This window comes from Diceros bicornis, chromosome 8 (genome assembly GCF_020826845.1).
Source record: "Diceros bicornis minor isolate mBicDic1 chromosome 8, mDicBic1.mat.cur, whole genome shotgun sequence".
NCBI lineage: Eukaryota > Metazoa > Chordata > Mammalia > Perissodactyla > Rhinocerotidae > Diceros > Diceros bicornis.
The window spans coordinates 30,736,696-30,762,910 of NC_080747.1; the positions used below are offsets into that span (position 1 = coordinate 30,736,696).

The 26,215-nt window shown below is 38.8% G+C and overlaps 1 protein-coding gene across 2 annotated transcripts in view; it reads left to right on the plus strand.

Moving 5' to 3' along the window:
* NWD2 (NACHT and WD repeat domain containing 2) overlaps window positions 1–26,215 on the plus strand; it is a 175,609-nt gene that overhangs the window by 76,189 nt on the left and 73,205 nt on the right. For both annotated transcript variants that reach the window (XM_058546865.1, XM_058546864.1), the window contains one exon: window positions 21,338–21,454. In XM_058546865.1, coding sequence (XP_058402848.1) covers window positions 21,338–21,454 — 117 coding nt within the window. The remainder of the gene's footprint in view (window positions 1–21,337; window positions 21,455–26,215) is intronic.

The following is a 26,215-nucleotide window of genomic DNA, read 5'->3' on the forward strand; positions in this document are numbered from 1 at the left end:
CATTCTAACAGAGATGAGAGCCTGACTGTCCGGTGACAGCCATCCAGCTGCGAGTGACAGACTTAACTAGGGGAGCTACGGTGGGAATGGGAATTCATTTATACATGTAAAAAATAAAATCCAGATAATGATTAAGAAAATAATTTTCCACTTGTCAAATTAGTCACCTTTTCTTTTATTCGATCACTTTTTGGACATTGCATTAATAGGCTGTGTGACCTGAAATAGTTAATGCAACCTTCAAAAGTGCTGTGGAATGGGGACTGAGTGACTGTAGTATGTGAGGCAACAGACTAAAACTTACGGTCAGCAGTTCATTTGCCTGCTGTCTTAAGACTTAAACTGTTTGGAATCAAGAGAGGCAAGTGATGGAAACGTTTATTTCCCAATCTTAGATGAACAGTCCTGGTGGTGGTGGATGCCATTGGTTACCTTTTGCAACTTTGCTAAATATAGCTTTAAAAAAATTTCTCCCCATATGCCCTTGCAATTAAATGTAACAACTTGGCCTGAGAGCAGGAACCCCCGTGTGCTGGCCCCAGCCCTTTGTCTTCTCTCTGACAGGCAAGTGTTGGGTTCCTAGGTGAGTAGGGAAATGTGAGAGTGAAACCTGCAGCTCCTGCCAGCAGGAAGATCTTGCCACATCTGCTTTCTGCCTCACAATGACATTGTGATGCCACCTGAAGGCACCAAAGGGATGGGGCTCATCTGTGGCAAAGGCACCACCTGAGCCCTTTTTCGTCTGGGATTTGACCTTCTCTTCTTTGCTCGAGGTTCCGTCTCTTTGTGTTTCCTTTGGCCATACAGGTTCAGACATCTCCACCTGGTGTTTTTTGTCCCTAGACCCCCAATTAGAGTGTGATGTTCTCCCTAAGCTGGGGCCTATGTCTGGGTGAAATCAGCATCTCTGGCTCTCTCCCCTCCATCATTACATGAAGATAATTCTCTGGTTTTTGAATGTTAATATATCTAAAATGGAACCCACCCTTCTTCTCTCCCTTTTCCCACTTTCTCAACTGCTACTGTTTCCCAGTCTTCCAGACTTTAAAATGTTGGCTTATAGTCCATTGTTCACCCTTTACAACCTAGATCCAGACTGCGGGCTGTTTCGTTCATTCACCTGCTTCACCTGCTACATTGTTTCTTAGAAGTTTGCCTTTTCTTTCCATTTCACAAGGCTCTGTCTCTGCTAAGGCTTCTGTTTCTTAAGAGCTGAGTGACTATGGCAACCTTTTTCTGAGCTTTCCCTACCCTGGCTGTTTTTGTGTTCTGGTCCAGACTGTACACAGCTGCTCCAATAATCTTCCTTAAACAGTGTTTACCAGATTTCATTCATTCTAAGATGCATGTTTTCTCACACTTTTACATCTCAGGAATCAGGATTCATCTTACAAATAAATGGCGTGTCATAGTGTAATTGGAGGTGCACTTCCTTTTTAGTGGAAATGTACAATATTGGAGCAGCCTACAACTGATGATATTTTAGATTCAATAAAATGCAGCACATTATGTCATTTGTGGGGTATAGTGGAAACAGCATACATTTTTTTTGTTAGACTAGAATTCAAATTCTGGGTCTGTAGATTACCAGTCCTGTGACTCTGGGCAAATTGCTTGATCTCTTTGACATATAGTTGACCCCTCTGTAAAATGAATGGGATACTGTTTATCTTCTAGGATTGTTATGAGAATTCAGTGAGATAACAGAGAGTGCCTGGCGCATGGAAGGCACTCAACCACTGTTAATTTCTTTCTGGCTGTCACCTTTTTCAGTCTTTCTCCTGATGAAGAACCTCGTGTAATGAAATTATTCATGTGCATTTTTCTTTTGTCTTCCTGAGTACTGCAAAAGACCTTTGACTGAAGGCGTCTGTCTGTCTGAGGGGTGCTTAGTGTCTGGTGCAAAAGGAATGTGAGTGGGAAGAATATTCAGGAAATACTGTGTCACATACAAGAAAGGATTACGTAGCAAGACAAAAACCTTGGAAGTAAGGCTATTAGCTTGAGAGAAGATTTCTCTAAATTCCTTTAATTACTTTAGGGTATCAACCAGTACTATAGGACTCTGACCCTGGAGATCTAATATGAGAGAAAAGGGCCCAGCTTGTCAACAAGGCAGAGCCAGGGCCTACCCTTTGTGGTCTCTAGGAGATAGTGGAAGGAGACGGAGAGGAGAGAGAGGGGGGCAGAGTTCAGTAGACTTGCTTCCGCATTTCTGTTCTCTGAGTTCTGCTTCAGAAAAGGGGAAGTGGGTTAGATCAGTGAACATAAGTGGGTGGATAGGTAACACTGAGGGCAACTTGACTCTGCTCTCTACTTAGGACTCTGGAAAGAGATCACCTTACAACAATCACCTCCCCACCCCTGCCCCTGCCAAGAGACCTGGGCATGGCCACGGCAGCAAGGGACCTTGAGGTTTAATTTTCCCAAGCTGCCCTCAATTACTATGTGCCACATATGCTGAGTTGAGAGCCACTGCTAGTCTCCATGACAGGGAGAGGTGACCACACAAAGGGCCTGGGGTGAGTAAACTGGATGGAGCATGGGCCTAATGGTTGGAGCTCTTCAATCACAGCAGGAGAGGTTGGTCTGGGTTGACTGCAGAGCAACACCAGGCTCTGACCAAGCTGAGAGGGAAAGGCCAGTCCATGGGTTCCAGCCGCCCCAAGCTCAGCCACGATGCTAGCAACCAGGCAGACAGTGGGCATCACCTGGAGACTGCACCCAAGAACTGCCTTTTCTCCTTCATGATGTGAGGTCACCTGATATCTTAGGGAGAAGAAGCAGAGGAGTGGGGATGCCAAGCCCTCTGAGAGTCTCGGCATCTTGATCTAAGAGAGAATAAGCACTTAATAAAGAGTTCTTGGAAAACATCAGTTCCAACTAAGGTTTCAATTGGATAGAACTAAAAGTTCACTTTATCCTGCTAACCAGAGGATGGAGACTTGCCAAACTAGTTTTAGACAAAATAAAGAAGCTACATTTTCTCTGCACATTGAAGTTGTAGGTTAAGTTAAATTATATGAATCTCATATTAGCTTGACCTTACTAATAATTACTGAATTGGATAATTACTTAGTCTCACACTGAAGGTTCATCATCAGCTGTATCCACCTACTTTTCCACCAATGCTTCCTGCTTCTCCCACCACAGCCCTCCTGTTCTATCGAGCCCAGTCTCCTTCTCTATACACATTTTTTTCCTCCCAACAGTCTGCCTGCTCAGGAATCTCAAAATGCATTTTGCCTCCTGAGTTGCCAAAATACATCATTGGCTTTATAATTGACAGGATATGTTGTGATGCCCTTGGTCTTCTCTCCGCACTGTCAACTAATCACCTCTTTTCCATTTTCTATTAATCAAATAAGTGAAATGCATATCCCTTTATTGAATCACACGTGATTTCACTCAGGCCAGTGCTTCAATTTGTCTAGCTCACTTCATATTTTGGTTCTGTCTGTCAAAGCCTGGGCAGGTCTTACCATGTTGATATTCTGTAAAAGTATCATAAGCATGTTACATCATCCTTCTCCCATCCATGAGCCACTTTATAAAAAAAAAGGGAAGGAAGCTTCATAGAGATGATAAAAGGGAAGGAAAGCATTATGTCATAATTGACCTTCATTGCTCCAGTTTAATTGTAAATATTGGCTTACCATTTCTGCAGCATAGAATGGCTTTTCTGGAACTCTCATGCCTGACTTTCCAAAACAGTATTATTGTTCCTCCTTTGTGTGCGTAGACAATCTTCTACCTAATGTTGCTCCTAAATATAGAGCAGTGGCATTGTGGGGAGCTCCAAAATTTACTGTGGGAGCTGTACTTTGCTGAACATTTAGTTCTGCTAAATTGTGGCTGATTACCCCAACACTGGAAATCACCCAAGAAGATTAGTTCTTCAATAAACAGAATGAGAGATCCTCATTTGCAGGTGACATTAAAGTGTCCCAATTGGGTACAGTCACCATGAAGCCTTTCTGAAATTCTGAACACAAGGTACTTATTTCTTTCCATCCTCATTGTTTATTTCTTATAGGAGGGAGAGGAGACCTTTAACAAGTCTTTGCACAGTAAAGAGAGCACTCATGTAAGAGGCCTGCTTTGTCAATAATTAATTATAAACCATTGGAAAAGTAACTTAAACTCAGTTTTCTTATCTATAAAGCACAGTGTTTCTTCTACCTGAACTTTGTTTCCTTTCAGCTCCCAAAAGTTATGATGCTATGACCTTACCATCTCTATATGTGCAGGCGTGTCACATTTCTGTGTTTGCAGTGCTATTCTATCTAGAAGTCCTTCTTACTCTCTGCGAAGAACAATCTCTTATGCATGTATCCTTCAAGTTCAGACTCCTGTCTTACTTCCTCACTGATGTCTACCCCCAATCCCCAGGGGCGGATTAAGATGCTTGGTCCCATGGGCTTCATTCATTTATTCACAGACATTTCTTGAGCCTCTGCTTTGCACCAGGCAGATTTATGGGTGCAGTGGATACTGTAGTGTTGAAAACAAACATAGTCCCTGCCCTCATGGAGTTTACAGTCTCACAGACAATGCAGTCATAGACAACAGTGACCAGGGTGATGCTTGCTGCAAAGGAAGCACAGGGTGCTCTGGGCAAGCACAATGAGGGGGCCTGATCGAACCTAGAGGTATCAGGAAGGCCTACTGAGGAGCTGACATCTAAGCTGAACCTTGAAGGATGGTAGATGGAGCTAGCCAGGTTAAAAAGAAGAATATTTCAGGCAGAAGAAACATAGTTTTATAGGCAAATTTGGGAAAGAACTTGAACATTGTGTAGTGCTTGCTGCCTGCCAGGCACTTATTCTAAGTGCTATGTATACATTAACTTGTTTAATCTTTGCTATGAGCCTAGGAGCTAAATTCCGTCTTCTCCATTTTATTAAATGAGGTTACTTAGAAATCAGAAGTAAATAACTGCTAGAGATCCCACAGCTAATAAGTAGCAGGATTCGAATGAAGACAGTTTGACTCCAGTGTCTATGCTTTTAATCAGTGCACCAAAAGCCTCTTATATTCACACATTCGGGAAAATTTATATAGATATAAGTATGTAAATACATGTGCATGTATAAATATATGTATGTTTCAATATATACTTACACACGTGCAGACACGTGTGTGAAGAGTATATAGCTAGAGCATGAACAGGAGGGAGAACATGATATGAAATGAGATTGGAGAGTTGGGCAGGGACTAGATCATGGAGGATCTCATAAATCAGGTCATAGATTCTAGGTACTATCTTCAGGATGATGGGAACCTTAAGCATGGAAAGCACTGTAAAATGTTAACAGCCCAGGTTCAAATCCTACCTCTACTACTTGCTGCCTGTGTGACTTTGGGCATATTACTTCTCTGTGCCTCGGCTTTTTCATCTATAAAACAGGGATAATATTTCTGTCTGGTTCATAAGTTTGTGTAAGGAGTAAATAAATTATGTAGTGTCTGGTAGAGTAAAAAATAAATCTTAGCTATGGTGATCAGATGTGTGTTTTAAAAAGATCCCTCTGCCTGCAGTGTAGTGAGGGGATTAGAAGGAGCAAGAATGGAAGCAAAGAGATAATTTAGGGAGCCGCAGTAGTAATACAGGCACAGGTACACTCAGAGGGTCACTCTGATAACAGTGGTTGCTGAGATCCCAGTGATACAAACAGAGCCAGCTTTGGGTTTCTCACTGAGGTACACACTTTGTGGTCGGGCGTCCTGCCACTGAAGGAGACTGGTACCAGTTGCAGCCTGGCTACGGTTCCTTCATGGACTGAGCTTCTCCAGCTTATTCTTAACACAAGCACAGTGGATTCTGGCTTGCGGCTCCTGCTCTGGCTCCAACAACTCCTAGTACTCTCTCTCTCCATGTTCGTTAAGCCTTAATAGTCAGAGGTCCTGCCTTATTCATGGTTGAGTTCTTCCTTACCATCACATCCTAACTGGTAGGGCTGTCCAGAGGCTAAATCTCCCAAGACACAGTCATGAGGTCTGAGCAGTTAGTTGTTTGAGGTTTGAGATGAAGCATCATCCTACGTCATACTGTTGGACCCTCTTTCTTTCTGGTGATTGTGTATGACCACTGGGGCCAGCCAGTCCTTCCTGGGCTTGAATTAAGACCTAATTTTCCCAGAAATGTCTGGGGAAAATGTCTTACTCATGTACATGTACCCATATATCTTAGTCATATATCTCATGACCAAGAGAATAATTGCAAGTGACCTAAAGTCAGTATTTGCATTAGTTCTAGTAAAAGTGTGGCCGTGAATGATATGGACCTGAAGAGGTTTTTTTTTTTTTTTCTTATATCCCATGCATCTGGGGAAAGTCATTCTAATCAGAGTGAGAATTTCCATATCTATAAACCATAACTCATCACTGGTAAACAGTATCTGACAAACCCAGTTTGAAGTTTGACTCCTCCCTGCTTACCTTCTCCTGTGAGATGAACATTCTAGTAACAGAACACAACTACTAAAACAAATTCAAATGAGTGCTGTCTTCACCTCTGTATTGACCTTGAAAGTTATATCCATAGCACAATAATGGTGTCCTTGTTCAGAACTTTGTGAACCTGCTCTGTGTTCTTTTGAATATTTTTTAGTGGTGGCAGATGTTAATCTCTTTAAGAATAGATTTGATTTTTTAAAAGAGGTAAAGGTCTTTCCAAAGCTATGTCTTCTAAACGTAAAGGCCAAGTAAGACTGGAGAAATACCATTTCTAATAAAAACTAACTCCAGCTATAAAGTGACAAGAGTTTTTTTCAGTACAAAATGAGATAATTCCTACAGAGGAAATGCCCAGAGTAATGGCAGAATGATTGGAATGAGTGTGTATCCCCCTCCCATTATAATAGCTTTGAGGAGCAGCCTTCATTTCAGTACTGTGCTTGTTCAAAAACAAAATCAGGCATATTGTCTCTGTAGTTAAATTTTTTGTTTTGCATTCAGATAGTATCATATGGCATGGGAAAATTGAGAAGGAAAATATTTAAATTCAGATTCTCTTTCTGAAGAAATTATAATATGAAACCATTATGAATTCAAATTTGGGGTTTTTTTTGGTAAAGCATGAGGTTATTATTTGTTTCTTACAGGTTGTTTTATTTTTTTCTTTGATAATCTTCGTGTTTAAGTCATTATGTCTGATTTCAAGTGGTAAAATTTGGTAGGGATTTTATTTGCTGACTTTTTGTTTTCAGTCCAGTTCAGCACATTATAATAAGCATGATAAATTAGGTTCCCTAAGAATATTTTAAAACAAGTTAGATGGTTTTAAGTAAAAAAAGATAAAATCAAATTACTTTCTTGAGCTTTTATACTTAATGATGAAATAAGGCACATAAAATGTGCTGTCAACAAGTTAGTATTCCAATAAATAGTAAATTAGATTCCAGTGTCTGCAGTGCCTGGACGTTAGGCCAAAAGCTAAACTTAATTTTTTTAAGTTTATCATAAATCTTGTCTTGTTGAGCACTTTGGGTTCCAACTGCTTTTTGCCAATTATCGATCAGGTGGATATATGGCATATCTCTTGGCCCAAAATGATGGTTTGTGTTGCATAAGTTAGATGTTTCATTTATTTATTTCCTCCCTGTCTTCACAGTTGCTTGATTTTATCTCTTTTCATCATTTTCTGCCCATAAAGACATTTGAGAAAGAACAATTTAAGGGAGAAAAGCTGGAAGCAGGAGAATATTTAAACAAAGCTACTGAAGTAAGGAGACGTGGAGTTACGAAGGCCTGGATGAGGGCAGCGGTGGCCAAACTTTAAGGAAATAACAGATAGAAAAACTATTAGTAAAGACTCCCATAGGTGGCAGATAAATCATGTGACACTTAGGCTTCCATTTAAAAATCTAAGTGAAAGCCTTGTTTTGACTTTTACCCTGGTTGTTTGGTCCACGTGTATTTAGTTAGATCTTATTGTTAGATTTAGTTAGATCTATTGTATTAGTTACATCTTAGCTCGTAATAGACTAGTGCTTGTATTAAACTTACACTGTTCTTGCACTCAATTCTACTATGAGTGGGGGATGTAAGACCGGTAGAAAATCACAGTACAAACTAGATGTGCAAAGTATCATCGAGGTATAATTCAATTCACATAGCATAAAATTCGCACATTTGAAGTGTCCGATTTAATGTGTTTTTAGTATATTCACAGTTGTGTAAGCATTACCAAAATCCGTTTTAGAACATTTTCATCACCCCAAAAATGAATCCTGTGCCCTTTAGCTATCACTCCCTAAATTCCCTATTCTCCTCCCTCTCAGCCATAGGCAACCACTAATCTTTTTGTCTCTGTAGATTTGCCTGTTCTAGATATTTCATGTAAATGGAATCAAACAAGAGGTGGTCTTTTGTGAATGGCTTCTTTCACTTAGGATAATGTTTTCAAGGCTGATCCATGTTGTAGCATGTATCAGTATTTCATTACTTTTTATTGCCAAATAATATTCCATTGTATGGATGTACCACCTTTTATTTATCCATTGATCACTTGATGGACAGTTGGATTGTTCCCACTTTTTGGCTATTATGAATAATGCTGCTGCAAACATTCATGTACAAGTTTTTGTGTGGACATATGTCTTCATTTCTCTTGGGTATATACCTAGGAGAATTGCTGAATCATGTGGTAATTGTATGTTTAATCATTTGAGGAACTGCCAGACTGTTTTCCAAAGTGGATATACCATTTTATATTCCCACCAGCAATGTATGAGGTTTCTAATTGCACCACATCCTCGTCAACACTTGTTATTATCAGTCTTTTTGATTATAGCTAAATCAGTACATGAGAAATGTTATCTCATTGTGGTTTTGATTTGGTTTTCCCTGATGACTAATGATACTGAGCATCTTTTCATGTGTTTTTTGGCAATCTGTGTAATGTTTGTAAAGAAATGTCTACTCAGATCTTTTGTCCATTTTTAGTTGGGTTATTTATCTTATTATTCAGTTATAGGAGTTCCTTATATATTCTAGATACAAATACATTATCAAATATGATTTGCAAATATTTTCTTCCATTCTGTGGGTGCTCTTCACTTTCTTGATAGTCTTTTTGGTTTTTTTTTTGTGAGGAAGATCAGCCCTGAGCTAATATCTGTCACCAATCCTCCTCTTTTTGCTGAGGAAGACTGGCCCTGGGCTAACATCCGTGCCCATCTTCCTCCACTTTATATGGGATGCCGCCGCAGCATGGCTTGATAAGCGGTGCGTAGGCGTGTGCCTGGGATCCGAACCCCAGGCCGCCACAGCGGAGCATGCGCACTTAACCACTGTGCCACCAGGCCGGGCCCTTGATAGTGTCTTTTGAAGCACAAAATATTTTAATTTTGAGTAAGTCCAATTTATCTGTTTTTTCTTTGGTTACTTGTACTTTGCTGTCATATCTAAGAAACCATTGTCAAATCTAAGGTCACAAAGATTTACCCCTATGTTTTCTATAAAACTAGAGTTTTATAGTTTTAACTCTTAAATTTATGTCTATGATCTATTTTGAGTATTTTTCTATGTGTTATGAGGTAGGAGTTAAACTTTGTTCTTTTGCATGTGGATATTCAGTTGTTCTGATACCATTTGTTGAAAATACTATTCATTTCTCATTGAATTGTTTTGGCATCCGTGTTGAAATCAGTTAACCTTAAGTGTGAGGATTTATTTCTGGATTCTCAATTTTATTCAATTGAATATCTTTATGCCAGTACCACACTCTCTTAATTATTGTAGCTTTGTAGTAAGTTTGAAATCTCAAAGTGTGAGTCCTCCAATTTTGTTCTTCTTTTACAAGATTGTTTTGGCTATTCTAGGTCTCTTCAATTTCCATGTGAGTTTTAGGATCAGCTTGTCAATTTCTGTAACTAAGCCAGCTGGGAGTTTTATAGTGATTGCATTGAATCTGTAGATTAATTTGAGGAGTATTGCCATCTTAACAATAATAAGTCTCCCAATCCCTTTACATGGGATGTCTTTCCATTTATTCAGATCTTTTAAAATTTTTTTCAATGGTGTTTTGTAATTTTCAGGGTATAAATTTTGCATTTCTTTTGTTAAATTTATTCATAAGTTTTTAATTCTCTCTGATGCTGTTTTAAATGGAATTGTTTCCTTGATTTCATCTTAGATTGTGCATTGCTAGTGTGTAGAAGTATCCTACAACCTTGCTCAACTCATTAGTTCCAACAGTTTTTTAGTGGTTTCCTTAGGATTTTCAATATACAAGATCATATGATCTATGAATAAAGATAGATCTACTTCTTCCTTTCCTATCTTGATGCATTTTATTTCTTTTTCTTGCCTAATTGCCCTGGCTGGAACCTCCAGTCCAGTGTTCAATAGAAGTGGTGAGAGTGGATATCCTTCTCTTGTTCCTAATCATAGGGGGAAAGCTTTCAGTCTTTCTTCATTAAAATATATGATGTTAGATGTAGTTTTTTCATACATGTCCTTTATTCAGGTTGAGGAAGTTAATTTATATTCCTAGTTTGTTGAGTGTTTTTACCATGAAGAGGTGTTGGATTTTGTCAAATGTTTTTTCTCTGTGGAGATTTTTTTTTTTTAATTTTTTATTTATTTTTTTTTATTGGTTTATAACATTGTAAAAATTTCAGGTGTACATCATTGTACTTCTGTTTCTGCATGGACTACATCATGTTCACCACCAAAATACTAATTACAACCCATCACCACACACATGTACCAAATTATCCCTTTCACCCTCCTCCCTCCCACTTTCCCCTCTGGTAACCACCAATCCAATCTCTGTCCCTATGTGTTTGTTTATTGTTGTTATTATCTACTACTTAATGAAGGAAATCATACGGTATTTGACCTTCTCCCTCTGACTTATTTCACTTTGCATTATACCCTCAATGTCCATCCATGTTGTCACAAATGCCTGGATTTCATCGTTTCTTATGGCTGAGTAGTATTCCATTGTGTATATATACCACATCTTCTTTATCCATTCGTCCCTTGATGGGCACTTAGGTTGCTTCCAAGTCTTGGCTATTGTGAATAATGCTGCAATGAACACAGGGGTGCATGTACCTTTGCAAATTGGCGTTTTCAAGTTCTTTGGATAAATACCCAACAGTGGAATAGCTGGATCATATGGTAGTTCTATCCTTGATTTTTTGAGGAATCTCCATACCGTTTTCCATAGTGGCTGCACCAGTTTGCACTCCCACCAGCAGTGTATGAGAGTTCCCTTTTCTCCACATCCACTCCAACACATGTTGTTTCCTGTCTTGTTAATTATAGCCATTCTGACGGGCGTGAGGTGATATCTCATTGTGGTTTTAATTTGCATTTCCCTGATAGTTAGTGATTTTGAACATCTTTTCATGTGTCTGTTGGCCATCTGTATATCTTCTTTGGAGAAATGTCTGTTCAGGTCTTTTGCCCGTTTTTTAATTGGGTTGGTAGTTTTTTTGTTGTTGAGATGCATGAGTTCTTTATATATTTTGGAGATTAAGCCCTTATCAGATTTATGGTTTGCAAATATCTTCTCCCAATTGTTAGGTTGTCTTTTCGTTTTGTTGATGGTTTCCTTTGCTGTGCAGAAGCTTTTTAGTTTGATGTAGTCCCATTTGTTTATTTTTTCTATTGTTTCTCTTGCCCGGTCAGATGTGGTGTTTGAAAAGATGTTGCTAAGACTGATGTCGAAGAGCGTACTGCCTATGTTTTCTTCTAGAAGTTTCATAGTTTCAGGTCTTACAATCAAGTCTTTAATCCATTTGGAGTTAATTTTTGTGCGTGGTGTAAGGTAAGGGTCTACTTTCATTTTTTTGCATGTGGCTATCCAGTTTTCCCAACACCATTTGTTGAAGAGACTTTCTTTTCCCCATTGTATGTTCTTGGCTCCTTTGTCAAAGATTAGCTGTCCATAGATGTGTGGGTTTATTTCTGGGCTTTCGATTCTATTCCATTGATCCGTGTGTCTGTTTTTGTGCCAGTACCATGCTGTTTTGGTTACTATAGCTTTGTAGTATATTTTGAAATCTGGGAGTGTGATACCTCCAGCTTTGTTCTTTTTTCTCAGGATTCCTTTAGCTATTCGGGGTCTTTTGTTGTTCCATATAAATTTTAGGATTCTTTGTTCTATTTCTGTGAAAAATGTTGTTGGAACTTTGATAGGGATTGCATTGAATCTATAGATGGCTTTAGGAAGTATGGACATCTTAACTATGTTAATTCTTCCAATCCAAGAGCACGGAATATCTTTCCATTTCTTTGTGTCTTCTTCAATTTCTTTCAGAAATGTTTTATAGTTTTCGGTGTACAGATCTTTCACCTCTTTGGTTAAGTTTATTCCTAGGTATTTTATTCTTTTTGTTGCAATTGTAAATGGCATGGTATTCTTAATTTCTCTTTCTGCTACTTCGTTGTTAGTGTACAGAAATGCAACTGATTTTTGTATGTTGATTTTGTATCCTGCAACTTTACCATATTCGTTTATTACTTCTAAAAGTTTTCTGGTGGATTCTTTAGGGTTTTCTATATATAAAATCATGTCATCTGCAAATAGTGACAGTTTCACTTCTTCCTTTCCAATTTGGATCCCTTTTATTTCTTTCTCTTGCCTGATTGCTCTGGCTAGGACTTCCAATACTATGTTAAATAGGAGTGGTGACAGTGGGCGTCCTTGTCTGGTTCCTGTTCTTAGAGGGATAGCTTTCAGTTTTTCACCATTGAGGATGATATTAGCTGTGGGTTTCTCATATATGGTCTTTATTATGTTGAGGTACTTTCCTTCTATCCCCATTTTATTCAGAGTTTTTATCATAAATGGATGCTGTATCTTGTCAAATGCTTTCTCTGCATCTATTGAGATGATCATGTGATTTTTATTCTTTATTTTATTAATGTGGTGTATTACGTTGATTGATTTGCGAATGTTAAACCATCCCTGCATACCTGGAATAAATCCCACTTGATCATGGTGTATAATCTTTTTAACATATTGTTGTATGCGATTTGCTAGTATTTTGTTGAGGATTTTCACATCGATGTTCATCAGTGATATTGGCCTGTAATTTTCTTTTTTTGTTGTTGTTGTCCTTGTCTGGTTTTGGTATCAGGGTAATGTCAGCTTCGTAGAATGAGTTAGGGAGCTTCCCCCCCTCCTCAATTTTTTGGAAGAGTTTGAGAAGGATAGGTATTAAGTCTTCTTTGAACGTTTGGTAGAATTCACCAGGGAAGCCGTCTGGTCCTGGACTTTTATTTTTGGGGAGGTTTTTGATTACTGTTTCGATCTCCTTACTGGTGATTGGTTTATTCAAATTCTCTACTTCTTCTTGATCCAGTTTTGGAAGGTTGTATGATTCTAAGAATTTATCCATTTCTTCCAGATTGTCGAATTGGTTGGCATATAGCTTTTCATAGTATTCTCTTATAATCTTTTGTATTTCTGAGGTGTCTGTTGTAACCTCTCCTCTTTCATTTCTGATTTTACTTATTTGTGCCTTCTCTCTTTTTTTCTTGGTGAGTCTAGCTAAAGGTTTGTCTATTTTGTTGATCTTTTCAAAGAACCAGCTCTTGGTTTTATTAATTTTTTCTATTGTTTTTTTAGTCTCTATTTCATTTATTTCTGCTCTGATTTTTATTATTTCCCTTCTTCTACTGATTTGGGGCTTTGTTTGTTCTTCTTTTTCCAGTTCCTTTAGGTGCATTGTTAGATTGTTTATTTGAGATTTTTCTTGTTTGTTGAGATAGGCCTGTATCGCTATAAACTTCCCTCTTAGAACCGCTTTTGCTGTATCCCATAAATTCTGGCATGTCGTATTTTCATTTTCATTTGTCTCCAGGTATTTTTTGATTTCTTCTTTGATTTCTTCATTAACCCAGTTGTTGTTCAGTAGCATTTTGTTTAATCTCCATGTACTTGTGGCTTTTCTGATTTTCTTCCTATAGTTGATTTCTAGTTTCATACCGTTGTGGTCAGAAAAGATGGCTGGTATTATTTCAATCTTCTTAAATTTATGGAGACTTGTTTTGTGGCCTAATATGTGATCAATCCTGGAGAATGTCCCATGTGCATTTGAAAAGAACATGTATTCTTCGGTTTTTGGATGGAATGCTCTGTATATATCTACTAGGTCCATCTGTTGTAGTGTGTCGTTTAAGGCCAATGTTTCCTTATTGATCTTCTGTTTGGATGATCTATCCGTTGGTGTAAGTGGAGTGTTAAAGTCCCCTACTATTATTGTGTTACTGTCTATTTCTGTCTTTATGTCTGTTAATAATTGCTTTATATATTTAGGTGCACCTACATTGGGTGCATAGATATTTACAAGTGTTATATCCTCTTGTTGGATTGTTCCCTTGATCATTATGTAATGCCCTTCTTTGTCTCTTTTTACAGTTTTTGTTTTAAAGTCTATTTTGTCTGATACGAGTACTGCTACCCCAGCTTTCTTTTCATTGCCATTTGCGTGGAGTATCTTTTTCCATCCCTTCACTTTCAGTTTGTGAGTGTCTTTAGGTCTGAAGTGTGTCTCTTGTATGCAGCATATATATGGGTCTTGTTTTTTTATCCAGTCAGCCACCCTATGCCTTTTAACTGGAGCATTTAGTCCATTGACGTTTAAAGTAGCTATTGATAAGTATGTACTTACTGCCATTTTTTAACTTTTTTTTTTTTTCTCAGTGTTTTAGTAGTCCTTCTCTGTTCCTTACTTCTTCTATACAGAATTGATGGTCACTTTAGTTTGACCTCTGTCTGAAAGCTGTACTCTTTAACTCCCCTCCTCCCTCCTTTTATGTTTTTGATATAATATCTAACCTCTTTTTTGTACATTTGTATCCATTACGTTCTAATCATGGAAATAAATAATTTTTCCTATTTATAGTCTTCTCTTTTCCCCTTAAATCAGTCCCTTTAACATTTCTTGTAGCACTGGTTTCTTGGTGACAAACTCCTTTAATTTTTGCTTATCTGGGAAAATTTTGATCTCTCCTTCCATTTTGAATGATAACTTTGCTGGGTAGAGTATTCTTGGCTGTAAGTTTTTTCCTTTTAGCACTTGAAATATATCGTGCCATTCTCTTCTAGCCTGTAAGGTTTCTGCTGAGAAGTCAGCTGATAGCCTTATGGGGTTTCCTTTATATGTAACTTGACATTCTCTTGCGGCTTTTAGGATTCTCTCTTTATCTTTAATTCTGGACATTTTTATTATGATGTGTCTTGGTGTGGGCCTCTTTGGGTTTATCTTGTTTGGGGCTCTCTGTGCTTCCTGTACCTGGATGTCTGTTTCCTTCCTTAGGTTTGGGAAGTTTTCATCTATTATTTCTTGAAATAGATTCTCTGCCCCCTTGTCTCACTCTTCTCCTTCCGGGACACCTATAACACGGATGTTAGTGCGCTTGATGTTGTCCCAGAGGTCCCTTAGACTGTCTTTTTTTTTTTTAATTCTTTTCTCTTTTACCTGTTCACCTTGGGTAATTTCTTCTATTCTTTCTTCTAGCTCACAGATCCGTTCTTCTGTATCCTCTACTCTGTTTTTGAGTCCCTCTAATGAATTTTTCATTTCCAGTATTGTATTTGTCATTTCTGATTGGTTCTTTTTTATATCTTCCATTTCTTTGTTGACATTCTCACTGAGTTCATCTATTCTTCTCCCCAGATCAGTGAGCAGCCTTAACACTCTTAGTTTGAACTCTCTGTCAGGTAGGTTGCTCATTTCTGTTTCACTTAGTTCCTTTTCTGGGGTTTTGTCCTGTTCCCTTACTTGGAATGTATTCTTTTGCCTCCTCATTTTGCCTCTTTTCCTGTGCTTGTGTCTACGTATTAGGTAGGTCAGCTACGTCTCCTGCTCTTGGATAGGTGACCTTATGTAAGTGATGCCTTAGGAGGCTTCCGGTGTGCTTCCCTCAGTTCTCAATGTTCCAGGGGTGACCCCTATGTGGGCTACGTGTGTCCTTCTATTGTGGCCTGTTAGCTCTCCCTATAGGCGCCCAGGGAGGCTGAGTTATGCTCCTGGCCAGCTGTTGTAATGCTCAGCTGCTTGTAGTTGTTGTGGGCCCTTCAGTCTCTTTATCAGGTGTGGGGAGCCCCAGCACGGTTGGCTGTAAGTTCTAATACCACATTTGTGTTGCAGTATTTCTTTTAATTGAGTAGGCCCCCAGCGTGGCAGGTTGTTAGGCTCAGGGCCTTACAATTGCTGTAAGCCTCTAGCCTATTAGGTCTCTTGTCAGCTCTCTGAGGATTGCAGCTGGGTGGGGCTGGCCTCAGGCACAGGAGCACCCAATTGTTTCAGGCTTTGGAAGGTGGGGCAAACCTCCTATGTGGGTCTTTGAGAAGCACAAGTCTTCTGCAGCTGACAGGCCCTGTTGCCCACAGGTCCACACCACTGCCAACACAGTCCTGCCCCGTGTGAGCGCCCCGACCTCCCCAAGCGGACCCAGTCTCACCATGGCGGGAGCCCCACACACTCCGCCACCGCCCCACACTCTCCACCTGCTCCTTGTGCACACCCTGCCCGCTCAAGTCGGCTCAGTTGCCAGGCTGCAGAGAATCCAGTCACCAATCTATGCAGGCCCACACGTTGCCTGAGGGCTTGTTGTTGGGTGGGGCCAGTCTCTAGGGTGGGCTGTCTGCCCTGGCTGAGCTGGGTTAAATCGGTGCTCTAGCGGGTGGAGCAGACCTTGGGCTAGCAGGCCTCAGGGAGAACTCCAATGGCGTCTGTGTCAGCACGCTCACACCAGGCCACAACAATGGCCGCCGCCAGTGTCCCAGTCCCTGGAGAGGTCTCACCCCTCACCGAGATACACTCAGGGCCTATTAGGTGAGTCTCTTGTCACCAAAGCACTGTGCACCTTTCTTTCTGGTGATTTTAGGATGCTTTCTGGAACGGGTGAGTTTGTGCGCGGGCCCTTTAAGAGCCAGTTTTAGTTTCTTTGTGAACCGGGTTTTCTGGGGGTCCTCCCCAATGCTTTAGTAGCAGGCAAAGTCAGATATTATGCCGCTGGTCTCGATTTTGCTGGGTCCACAAAATGCCCACAACGGGGGCGCTCCCCGGCTCAGGGCCCCGTGCCTCCAGGGAGGCTGCGTACCTGTGAGCTGCTCCAGGCAGCCGTGAAGCTGGGGGCTTGTGAAGGCGCCGTTTTTCCTCTCCGGAAGGGGGTCTCTGCCTCTTCTACCCCAGTTAGGATTGTCCGTTGTTGCAGGAGTTCCTCTCATCCAGTTTTCAGTTCTGTCTCAGGGGTAATTTTTCCACGAGTAGTTGTAAATTGGCTGTGTCCACGGGAGGAGGTGAGTTCAGAGTCTGCCTATGCCGCCATCTTGACTCCCCTTCCTCTCTGTGGAGATTGGTCATGTGGCTTTTGTCCTTTATTCTGTTGATATATATTATATAACATTAGTTGATTTTCTGTTGCTAAACCAACCTTGCATTCCTGATAAATCCCACCTAGTTGTATTGTATACTCCTTTTGATGTGCTGCTGGACTAGGTTTTCTAATATTTTGTTAAGGATGTTTGTTTTATAAGAGATATTGCACTTTAGTTTCCTTGCGATATTTTTGTCTGGCTTTGGTACCAGTATCATATTGGTCTCATGGAATAAATTGGGAAGTGTTCTCACCTCTTCTAATTTTTGGAAGATGATGAAGAATTGGTATTAATACTTCTTTAAATTTTTGATAGATTTCACCAGTGCATCCATCTGTACCCAGACTTTTCTTTTTGTGCAGTTTTTATTTAATTGCTATTTAATTTCTTGTTGAAAATGTCTTCACATTTTCTGTTTTGTCTTGAATCAATTTATGTAACTTGTCTCTAGAAATTTGTCCATTTCATCTAAGTAGTCTATTTCATTTGCATATAGTTGTTTATAGTATTCTCTAATAATTCTTTTTATTTCTGTAAGGTCAGTAGTAATGGCCTTTCTTTCACTCCTGATTTTAGTAATTTGGAACTTTTTCCCTTTTTTTGTCAGTCCAGCTAAAGTTTTGTCCATTTTGTTGATCTCTTCAAAGAACCATCTTTTGGTTTCATTGATTTTTCTCTATTGTTTTTCTATTCTCTGTTTCATTAATTTTCATTGTAATGTATTATTTCTTTATGCATGCTTTAGCTTGCTCTTCTTTTTCTGTTGTCTTAAGATAGAAAGTTATATTATTGATTTGAGATCTTTCTTCCTTTTTAATATAGGTATTCATAGCTATAAATTTCCCTCTAAGTACTACTTTAACTGCATCCCATAAGTTTTTTCATTCATCTCAAAGTATTTTTTAATTTCCCACATGATTTCTTCTTTGACTCATTGGTTATTTAGGAGTATGTTAATTTCCATATAATTGTGAATTTCACAAATTTCTGTTTTTGATTTCTAATGTCATTGCATTGTGTTCAGAGAACATACTTTATATGATCTAAATCCATTTAAGTTTATTGAGGCTTGTTTTTCTTTTTTTGGTTTTTTGGTTTTTTGGTTGTGTGTGTGTGTGAGGAAGATTAGCCTTTAGCTAACATCTGTTGCCAATCCTCCTCTTTTTTGCTGAGGAAGATTGACCCTGGGCTAACATCCATGCCTGTCTTCCTCTACTTTATATGGGACACTGCCACAGCATGGCTTGATAAGCGGTGCACGTGTCCATGCCCGCGATCTGAACCTGCGAACCCCAGGCTGCCAAAGTGGAGTGCGCGAACTTAACCACTACACCACCAGGCTGGCCCCAGTTGAGGCTTGTTTTATGATCTAATATATTTTCCCTCCTGGAATATGTTCCATTCTGTTGTTGTTGAGTAGATTGCTCTACAGATATCTTAGATCTAGTTGGTTTATAGTATTGTTCCAGTCTTTAGTTTCTTGTTGATCTTCTTTCTAATCGTTCTTCTAATTATTGAATGTGAGATAGTCAAGTCTCTAACTATTACAGCTGAATTGTCCATTTCCTCCTTCTTTTCTGTCAGTTTGTGCTTCATGTATTTTAAGGCTCTGTTGTTAGTGGCATATACATTTATAATTGTTATATCCTCCTGATTGACCCTTTTATCATTAAAAAATGTCCCTCTTTATCTCTAGTTACATTTTATGTCTTAAAATTTCTTTTGTTTGCTATTAGTATAGCCACGTGAGCTTTCTTATGGTGGTTGTTTGCATGATGTATCTTTTTCCATCCTTTTACTTTCAACCTATTTGAATCTAAAGTGTGTCTCCTATAGACTGCATATAGTTGAATCTTGTTTTTATCCAGTCTGACAATCTCTGCCTTTGATTGGATTGTTTAATCCATTCACATTTAATGGTATTATCATTATAGTTGGATTTACATCTGCCATGTTACTTTTTTTCTGTATGCCTTATGTCTTTTGTGTTCCTCTATTTCTCTTTTACTTCTTTGCTTTGTATTAAGTGAATATTTTCTGCTGTAACATTATAATTCTTTTAATGATTTTTTAAACTATTTTTTTAGTTATTTTCTTTGTAGTTATTTTAAGGCATATACATCTTAACTTAAAAGAATCTACTTACAATTTATAGTAACTTAATTCTAGTGAGCTATAGACAGATTTCTCCTGTATAGCTCTGTTCCCTTTTCTCTCTTTTTGTGCTGCTGTTGTTATGTATGTTACAAATTCAATGACATATTGTTATAATTATTACTTTGTGTGATTTTATGTTGTTTAAAGAAGATGAGAGAAGAGGAGTAGGTATATATTAATAGCTTTTGTTATATTAACCTTCATATTCACCATTTCTGTTTCTCTTCATTTGTTCTAAATCACACCTCTCCTCAGGTATATCCAAACCGCGTCAGCCAGAAGGATGGAGTCCAGGCTTTGTGTATGGTTGTTAGTTTATGCATGGCACAACTAAGAGTTACCATTCACGTTGCAGTAGATTTGTGTTTTTATTTTGACAGTGTGTTGGCAGATGGCTGAAAATGTCTTGTTCTAATGATTTCAGTATATGAGGCTGAGTAATTTATAGTTCTGTCCAATTAAACTTTCTGTGATGGTGAAGGATTCTATATCTGTGCCTTCCAACATGGGAGTCAGTAGCCACATGTGGCTGTTGAGCACTTGAAGAACTGAGTTTTTCATTGTAATTAATTTATATTTAATTTTAAAAAGCCACAGCTAAAGGGTCTCATATTGAACAGCAAAATTATAATCTCATGTCCCTGACCTTAATATTGTAATTAAACCTTTTAAGGTAGATTAAAGGGAAGAACCTCAAAATCGGTGCTGACAGTTTCATATATGATAAAACTCCTGGATTGGGCCATGGGGATATTTTTTAAAGAAGCTATTATATCTCTATCAGCTATCTAAAAACTCAAATGCAGATAGACAAAGATCTGGTACAAACACACCCATGTGGGGCCACGACCGAGAGATGGGAAATACACAGAGTGTCTGGGATCTGCTTGGGGCACAATGGAGGACCTGTGCTCTGTGCTTCCATCTCACTGAATGCCTTGCAAATAGCCAGTAAGGAACGGAGCTTCTTTTTTCTATTTGTGGGAAACAAGGAAAGGAAAAGAAGAAATCTTCAAAGCTACAAATGGAAACATTTACCTTATGTAGATAGCAGTTGAGTAAAGGGACTGCTCTCCACAGCAAATTTTTCAGAGTGTACTTGTAAGAGTTTTTACAGACTCTCAGAATCTTCCCTCATGGCTTTGAAGTAAGGAGATAGAGGAGCCTATTATCCTCACTTCTCAGTAAGGCATACCTTTCGTTGTTTTCCAATACATATTTTTCAGATATATATTGATGAAAGCCAAACTGCTTACAGATAAAACAGACATAAACAAAATGTCTGTCCCCATGGGATAAAGCATGATAATAACAGGGTTTTTTGGTTTCTTTTTCTTGCCTTTTTTTTAAAGAAATGTCAATATTTAACTTCAGGTCAGCATATGTTAATGCCTATTGTGGTTTTCCCTTCTCTTATGAAGACATATAACAACATCACACACTGTTATTTAATTGTCTCAAATAATGTGGTAACTGTATCCCAGCTGCTTTCAGACATTTTTTTGAAATCCTGTTACCATTTCAGTATAATGAAAGCCTGCACTGCAAAGTCTTTGACATTTAACATTTCATTTTCTCTGGGCTCATGTCAACAGTATAATCAGGAACAAAAGAAGAAATTATAATGTTCATCCCCAACCCGTCATGGGATTAAAAAAATATATCTTTAGCTGGATCTTAAATATCATTTTCCCTCTCTAAGGGAAAACATGCTGCAAAGAGAAAAGTTACAAGTCACATTAGCTCAGCATTGTGAATAAGAATAAAGCCCACAGGTAAATTAAATTTTCTCGCAGGTGAATTAATGCTGCCTCATCCATTGGTTCCCAGGTCATAGATCTGTACTGGGGAGTTGATGAAGATGAATGGGACAACCCAGAGCTCCAGAAGACCCGCATGAAGCTGCTGGAGGATTGTTTGAAAACTTCTGCAGGTCCATGTTTTGTTGTGGGTATAAAAAAACTAATGCTTTATATTAAGTTGTAGATGAATGTGAGAATTCTTGCTGACTTGTGATTAAGGGGCTTTTAAAATGGGAGAGAAAAATACTTGCTTTTCTATATTTATTTAAAAATTTTTAACTGTCTCCTTGTCCTCAATGTGTGAGAACAAAACCCTCAGCTTTCTGTTAGAAGCACTGCAAATTAACGGTGAATAATTTGAAATGGTAATCGAAAGGATGACTTGGGTTTGACAACAATTTCCACAACACCTTGTGATCAATGACAAGGATTTCAGTGTCGGTTCTCAATAATTATCCTAATTTTTTTTATATTGTATAATGTATTCCATCATAGTTTCTCTATTTCTTGACATTAGAATTTCTGGCATTTTTTTTAAACATAGTGGCTGAAACATTATTAAAGTAAAACCAAATATACTATGTCAAATCTGCCAATAGGAAATGAGACCCTGTTAAAAAATTTATTTTTGCAGTGATTTTCAGCTAGATGCTTGTTATAAGCTACAAATTGAGAGATTTTTCAAGTGGACCATTATTATTAGTTTGTCATTATTTTCTGAAGAATACCCACTCCTTTGTGTAAGCTCCGTGGTAGTAAGATAAGTAGGTCACTTAGTGCAGGTGATTTTGCAAAATCACTGCCTTAATTTGCTTAAGAAAGCACAGATTAGCACACTGTCTTGAATCAAACAGATCCTACCAATTGATAAGAAAGTTTCCCCTTCCAACACAGGATGTTCTGAGGCTGCCAGTGGGTGTTAAAATTACTAGTGAATGCTATGAAGAAAATAGCATACAGTTAAAAGCTAGGTTCAGTGTATCAACAAAAGAGTCTTTAATGTTTATTTGCATATCCATCTATATTCAGCTACACATAGGATTAGGAAGACAGACAGAGATGATATCAGAAATCTGACCAGTTGATATTAAAGTTCTTTCAGAGGATAATAAGGTGCATAAAAGCTCTATAATACTTTTAGTATCAGTATATGGATAAACTATTCATTTATTCACCAACTACTTATTGAATGCTACTCTGTGCCAGGGGCTGCTCTTAGTGCCAGGGGTGGTGTGGTAGGTTGACCCATATGAAATGGTCATTTTATGGGCCAGTTTCTTATGGTTTGACCTTAGAATTGAACTAACAAGATAAAACTTTCTGCCCTCATGGAGCTTGCATTCTTATATAGGGGTAAGGGGAGAGGACAAGCAAAAACCAAAGAAATAAGTAAAATAAACAAGTCAGATGGCAATAACTGCTGTGGAGAAAAATACAGAAAGGAAGAAGGAGAGGGAACACCAGTGAGGGGAGGAATTTGTTATGTTCAGTGGAGTAAGTTGGAGAAGGCCTCACTTATCAATAAGGTGACTTTGGAGGGGAGACAGATGGGAAAGAACCAGGTGGATATTGTAGGGGAGCAGAACTTGCTACCCTAACATGTGTCTCTTTGGCTTGATAATTTTTAAGGAAAAAAGACTCAGGAAGAAACTTTGACCTTCCCCCTAACTGCCTATAAGAATTTAAGTAGAAGGCCTGTTCCAGGAAGGAGCTATCACCATAGATAACTATCGTATAATATGAACTAGGTGTGGTAGACAGGGAGGAACCTAGCAATGCCCATTTGATCAAAGTCCTCTCCATGTCCCATTGTCTTTGCAAGGCATAGCAAACATTTGTTTACCAAACATTTGCTTTTCCGTCTCCATGTGAATTGCCTTTCTCCCCTTTGAAGTCCCAAACCACTACCTACAACATCCTCCTTTGTCTTTAGCTGAAGATGGTATTTAAGGTGGTGGCTTCAGCCATTTTGGTGAGTTACTCAGTTTTCCTGGGTTTTTCCCATGTATGCATGTTATTAAACTTGTTTGATTTTCTCCTGTTATCTGTTTCTTATCAATTTAATTTTTAGACCAGCAGAAGACTCTAGAAGGGTAGAGGAAAATTTCTTCCTCCCCTACAATATCCCAGGTCAGAGAATTCCAGCGAGAGGAGTTGGGAACATGCTTGGCATCTTCAAGAACAGGAAGCAGGCCTGGAGCAGTATGAGTAAGAAGGGAGAGAATGGGAGTGGAGGCCAGATCATGAGGCTTTATCATCTTGAAGTTGGTTATAAACTTTTGACTTTTACTTCGAATGACATGAGAAGCCACAGAGTATTTTGGAGCAGAGGGCTGAAGTGATCTGACGTCTTGCAAGGCCTACCATGGCTGCCACGTGTAGGACAGTTAGCAGAGTAGGAAGACCTATTAGAAAGCTAATGCAGTAACCCAAACAAGAAAAATACATAGTTTAGGGGGCTTGAAAAATGGACATCTGGAAACAGCATCCTGTTCTTGGAACAGAATGCAAAAAGTCCTGAAAGCCATGTTAGATGTCTGAAGAGCTAATAGTGGAAGAGGAACTAAGGCTTTTTCTGTGGGTCTTCAGAGGATAGAACTAGGATCAATGGATGGAAATTACAAGGAGACAGATTCCAGCTCCAGGTGAAGAAGTTGGAGGATAGAGCTTTCTTTCAAGTTTTGGGGTCACATATCCCTGGGTTCTGACATTCATAGCTGTGTGACATTGGAGGAGTTTCTCTACTACTGTGAGCCTTAGTTTCCTTAAGTGTAAAATGGAGGTGATGATAATAGTTATCTACCTCCTGGGGTCATTCTGAGGATGAAATGAAATTACAGGGCAATTTCATAGTGTCTCACATATAGTGACTCACAGTAAGTGTTAGTTATTTGCTGTAGTCATTATTGTTATCTTTCAAAGCTATCTAAAGACGCGGTCACATGGCTCAAATTGTAATGAGTACATCATCAAAGATGATGATGCATCATCATCAAAGTAGAGAATATAAACCACTGTGGCAAGGGTGCTATAGAAGAGGCTCAAACATTGGAAAACAAGTTAGACCCAATTCCATCATGCTGAGAAAGCCAGATTTGGGAGGAAGAAAGCACTATGGGTGTGCCCTGGGGAATCTCAATTGCTGTGATCTCCATAGCTCTCTCCTGATCCAGCCTCAGAAACTCAGGAATGAGGGAGGTATTCTCCCCCTTTTATCACCCTGTAGAGTATCATATCCAAACAAACTAAAATTAGCCATAGCCATTAATCCCAACAGTTTGTTGATAGGGGAATGAATAATTGAAAGAGTCTTCAAGTTTTTGCAGGTTCTGAGAGTAAAGGTTAACTGGTAGAACATCAGTAACAACTTTACTGATTGTAAACAAATCATTTATCCTGCCGTCTGCTCCTTGTTACATGTTGACACTCAGGGTAACCAGGATGAAACCCCACGCGTAGATCTAGGATTATTTACCTCAGTGATCCTAAGTCACGCAAGGCTTATTTCACTGCTTATGGTAAAAAGTATGTCTCTCATGGCCTTTCATGTTGTAACTGTGGGAACAGCGGGCGTCTGTGTGTCACTTTTGAGCTCCCATTTCCTTGCCTAGTGCTCCTTGTGATGGTCCTAGAAGTTGTGATGACCCCCGTGGGCTGCAAGGCATGGCATATGACTTCCCCTAATACTAAAGTCTTTGGCGAGAAAATTCACCATTGCTGAATGGAAAAATGTTTTTATATCTTCAAAGGCTTCCCAGATATTAGCCCTTATGTTAGATACAAATAAATTCATGCCCAAACAAAGCTTTCATTTTAAGTACCCAGGGAATTGAGGCCCTAAGGGAATTTGGACTTAAATGTTGTGTGCACTTGGCTCTTTTTGACTTCATTTCCTACAACTCATCCTTTGGGATGTGGCCTGAGGTCCTAGGGATGTACAGACTGTGCCTGCTAATCCTAGGCAGCTGTCTGTGCACATGCTTTTGGTCACAAGGAGGACAGGGTGATAGGGTAAAGTGCCTGGACATGTGTCCCGTTCCACTCTCAGAGGATTAACTCAGGAGACATGTCATCCTGAGAATACATCATCTGTACTGAGGAAGAACAGCATTTGTAGATGTGTATAGAGAAAGGCACATACAGTGGGAAAAACTCAATTTTAATTTCACAACCTGAGTTAGAGCCCTCGTTCTGACAGAACACGTCAGTAACCTCACCATGCTTTAATTATTACATCGATAAAATGGGGAAATAGTAACAGTAAACTAAAAGTAAATGTTGAATAAATATCAGAGGTTTGTTGTGGGAACCAAATGCGATGATGTATGTGAGAGTTCTTTGTAAACTATACAGGACTACACAACTATTATTATTAAATTGTGGTGTAGGTTATTTTCGAATGAGAATAAAATGTTTTTATTCATACTGGACATTTATGTGATATTGGAAAAATTTCCCTTTGAAAATGTTGATGATAGTCTAAATGTAGAAAGTAGTAAGACTTGATTCAGACAAATATTAAAGTCAAATATTAAAGGGTTTTTGAGTTCATTCTTAACAAACATCATAAAATATAAAGAGTTTATATTAATTTGCTAGATATGAATTTTCTGGAATTTACTTAGTGAGACCTTTCCCTGCTCCCAAGGAGGGATTTTGACCAAGACTGCAGTTAACAGAGAGACAGCTCACGGTTGAGTCCAAAGTCACTATCTGCTTCTCCTTTCAAGTGCAGAGAATTGCCTCAGCCCTCACAAACTGGAAAGTTCAGCAGAATCTTCCCCACCAACTTAGTCCATAAAAAATCCTTATGAAAGTGAGGAGAATACTGCCTTTTGCAGAAAGCAGAGTCCATGTAAATGCTAAGTGTCTTATCCCCATCCCTCTTCATGATGTATGTTTTTGG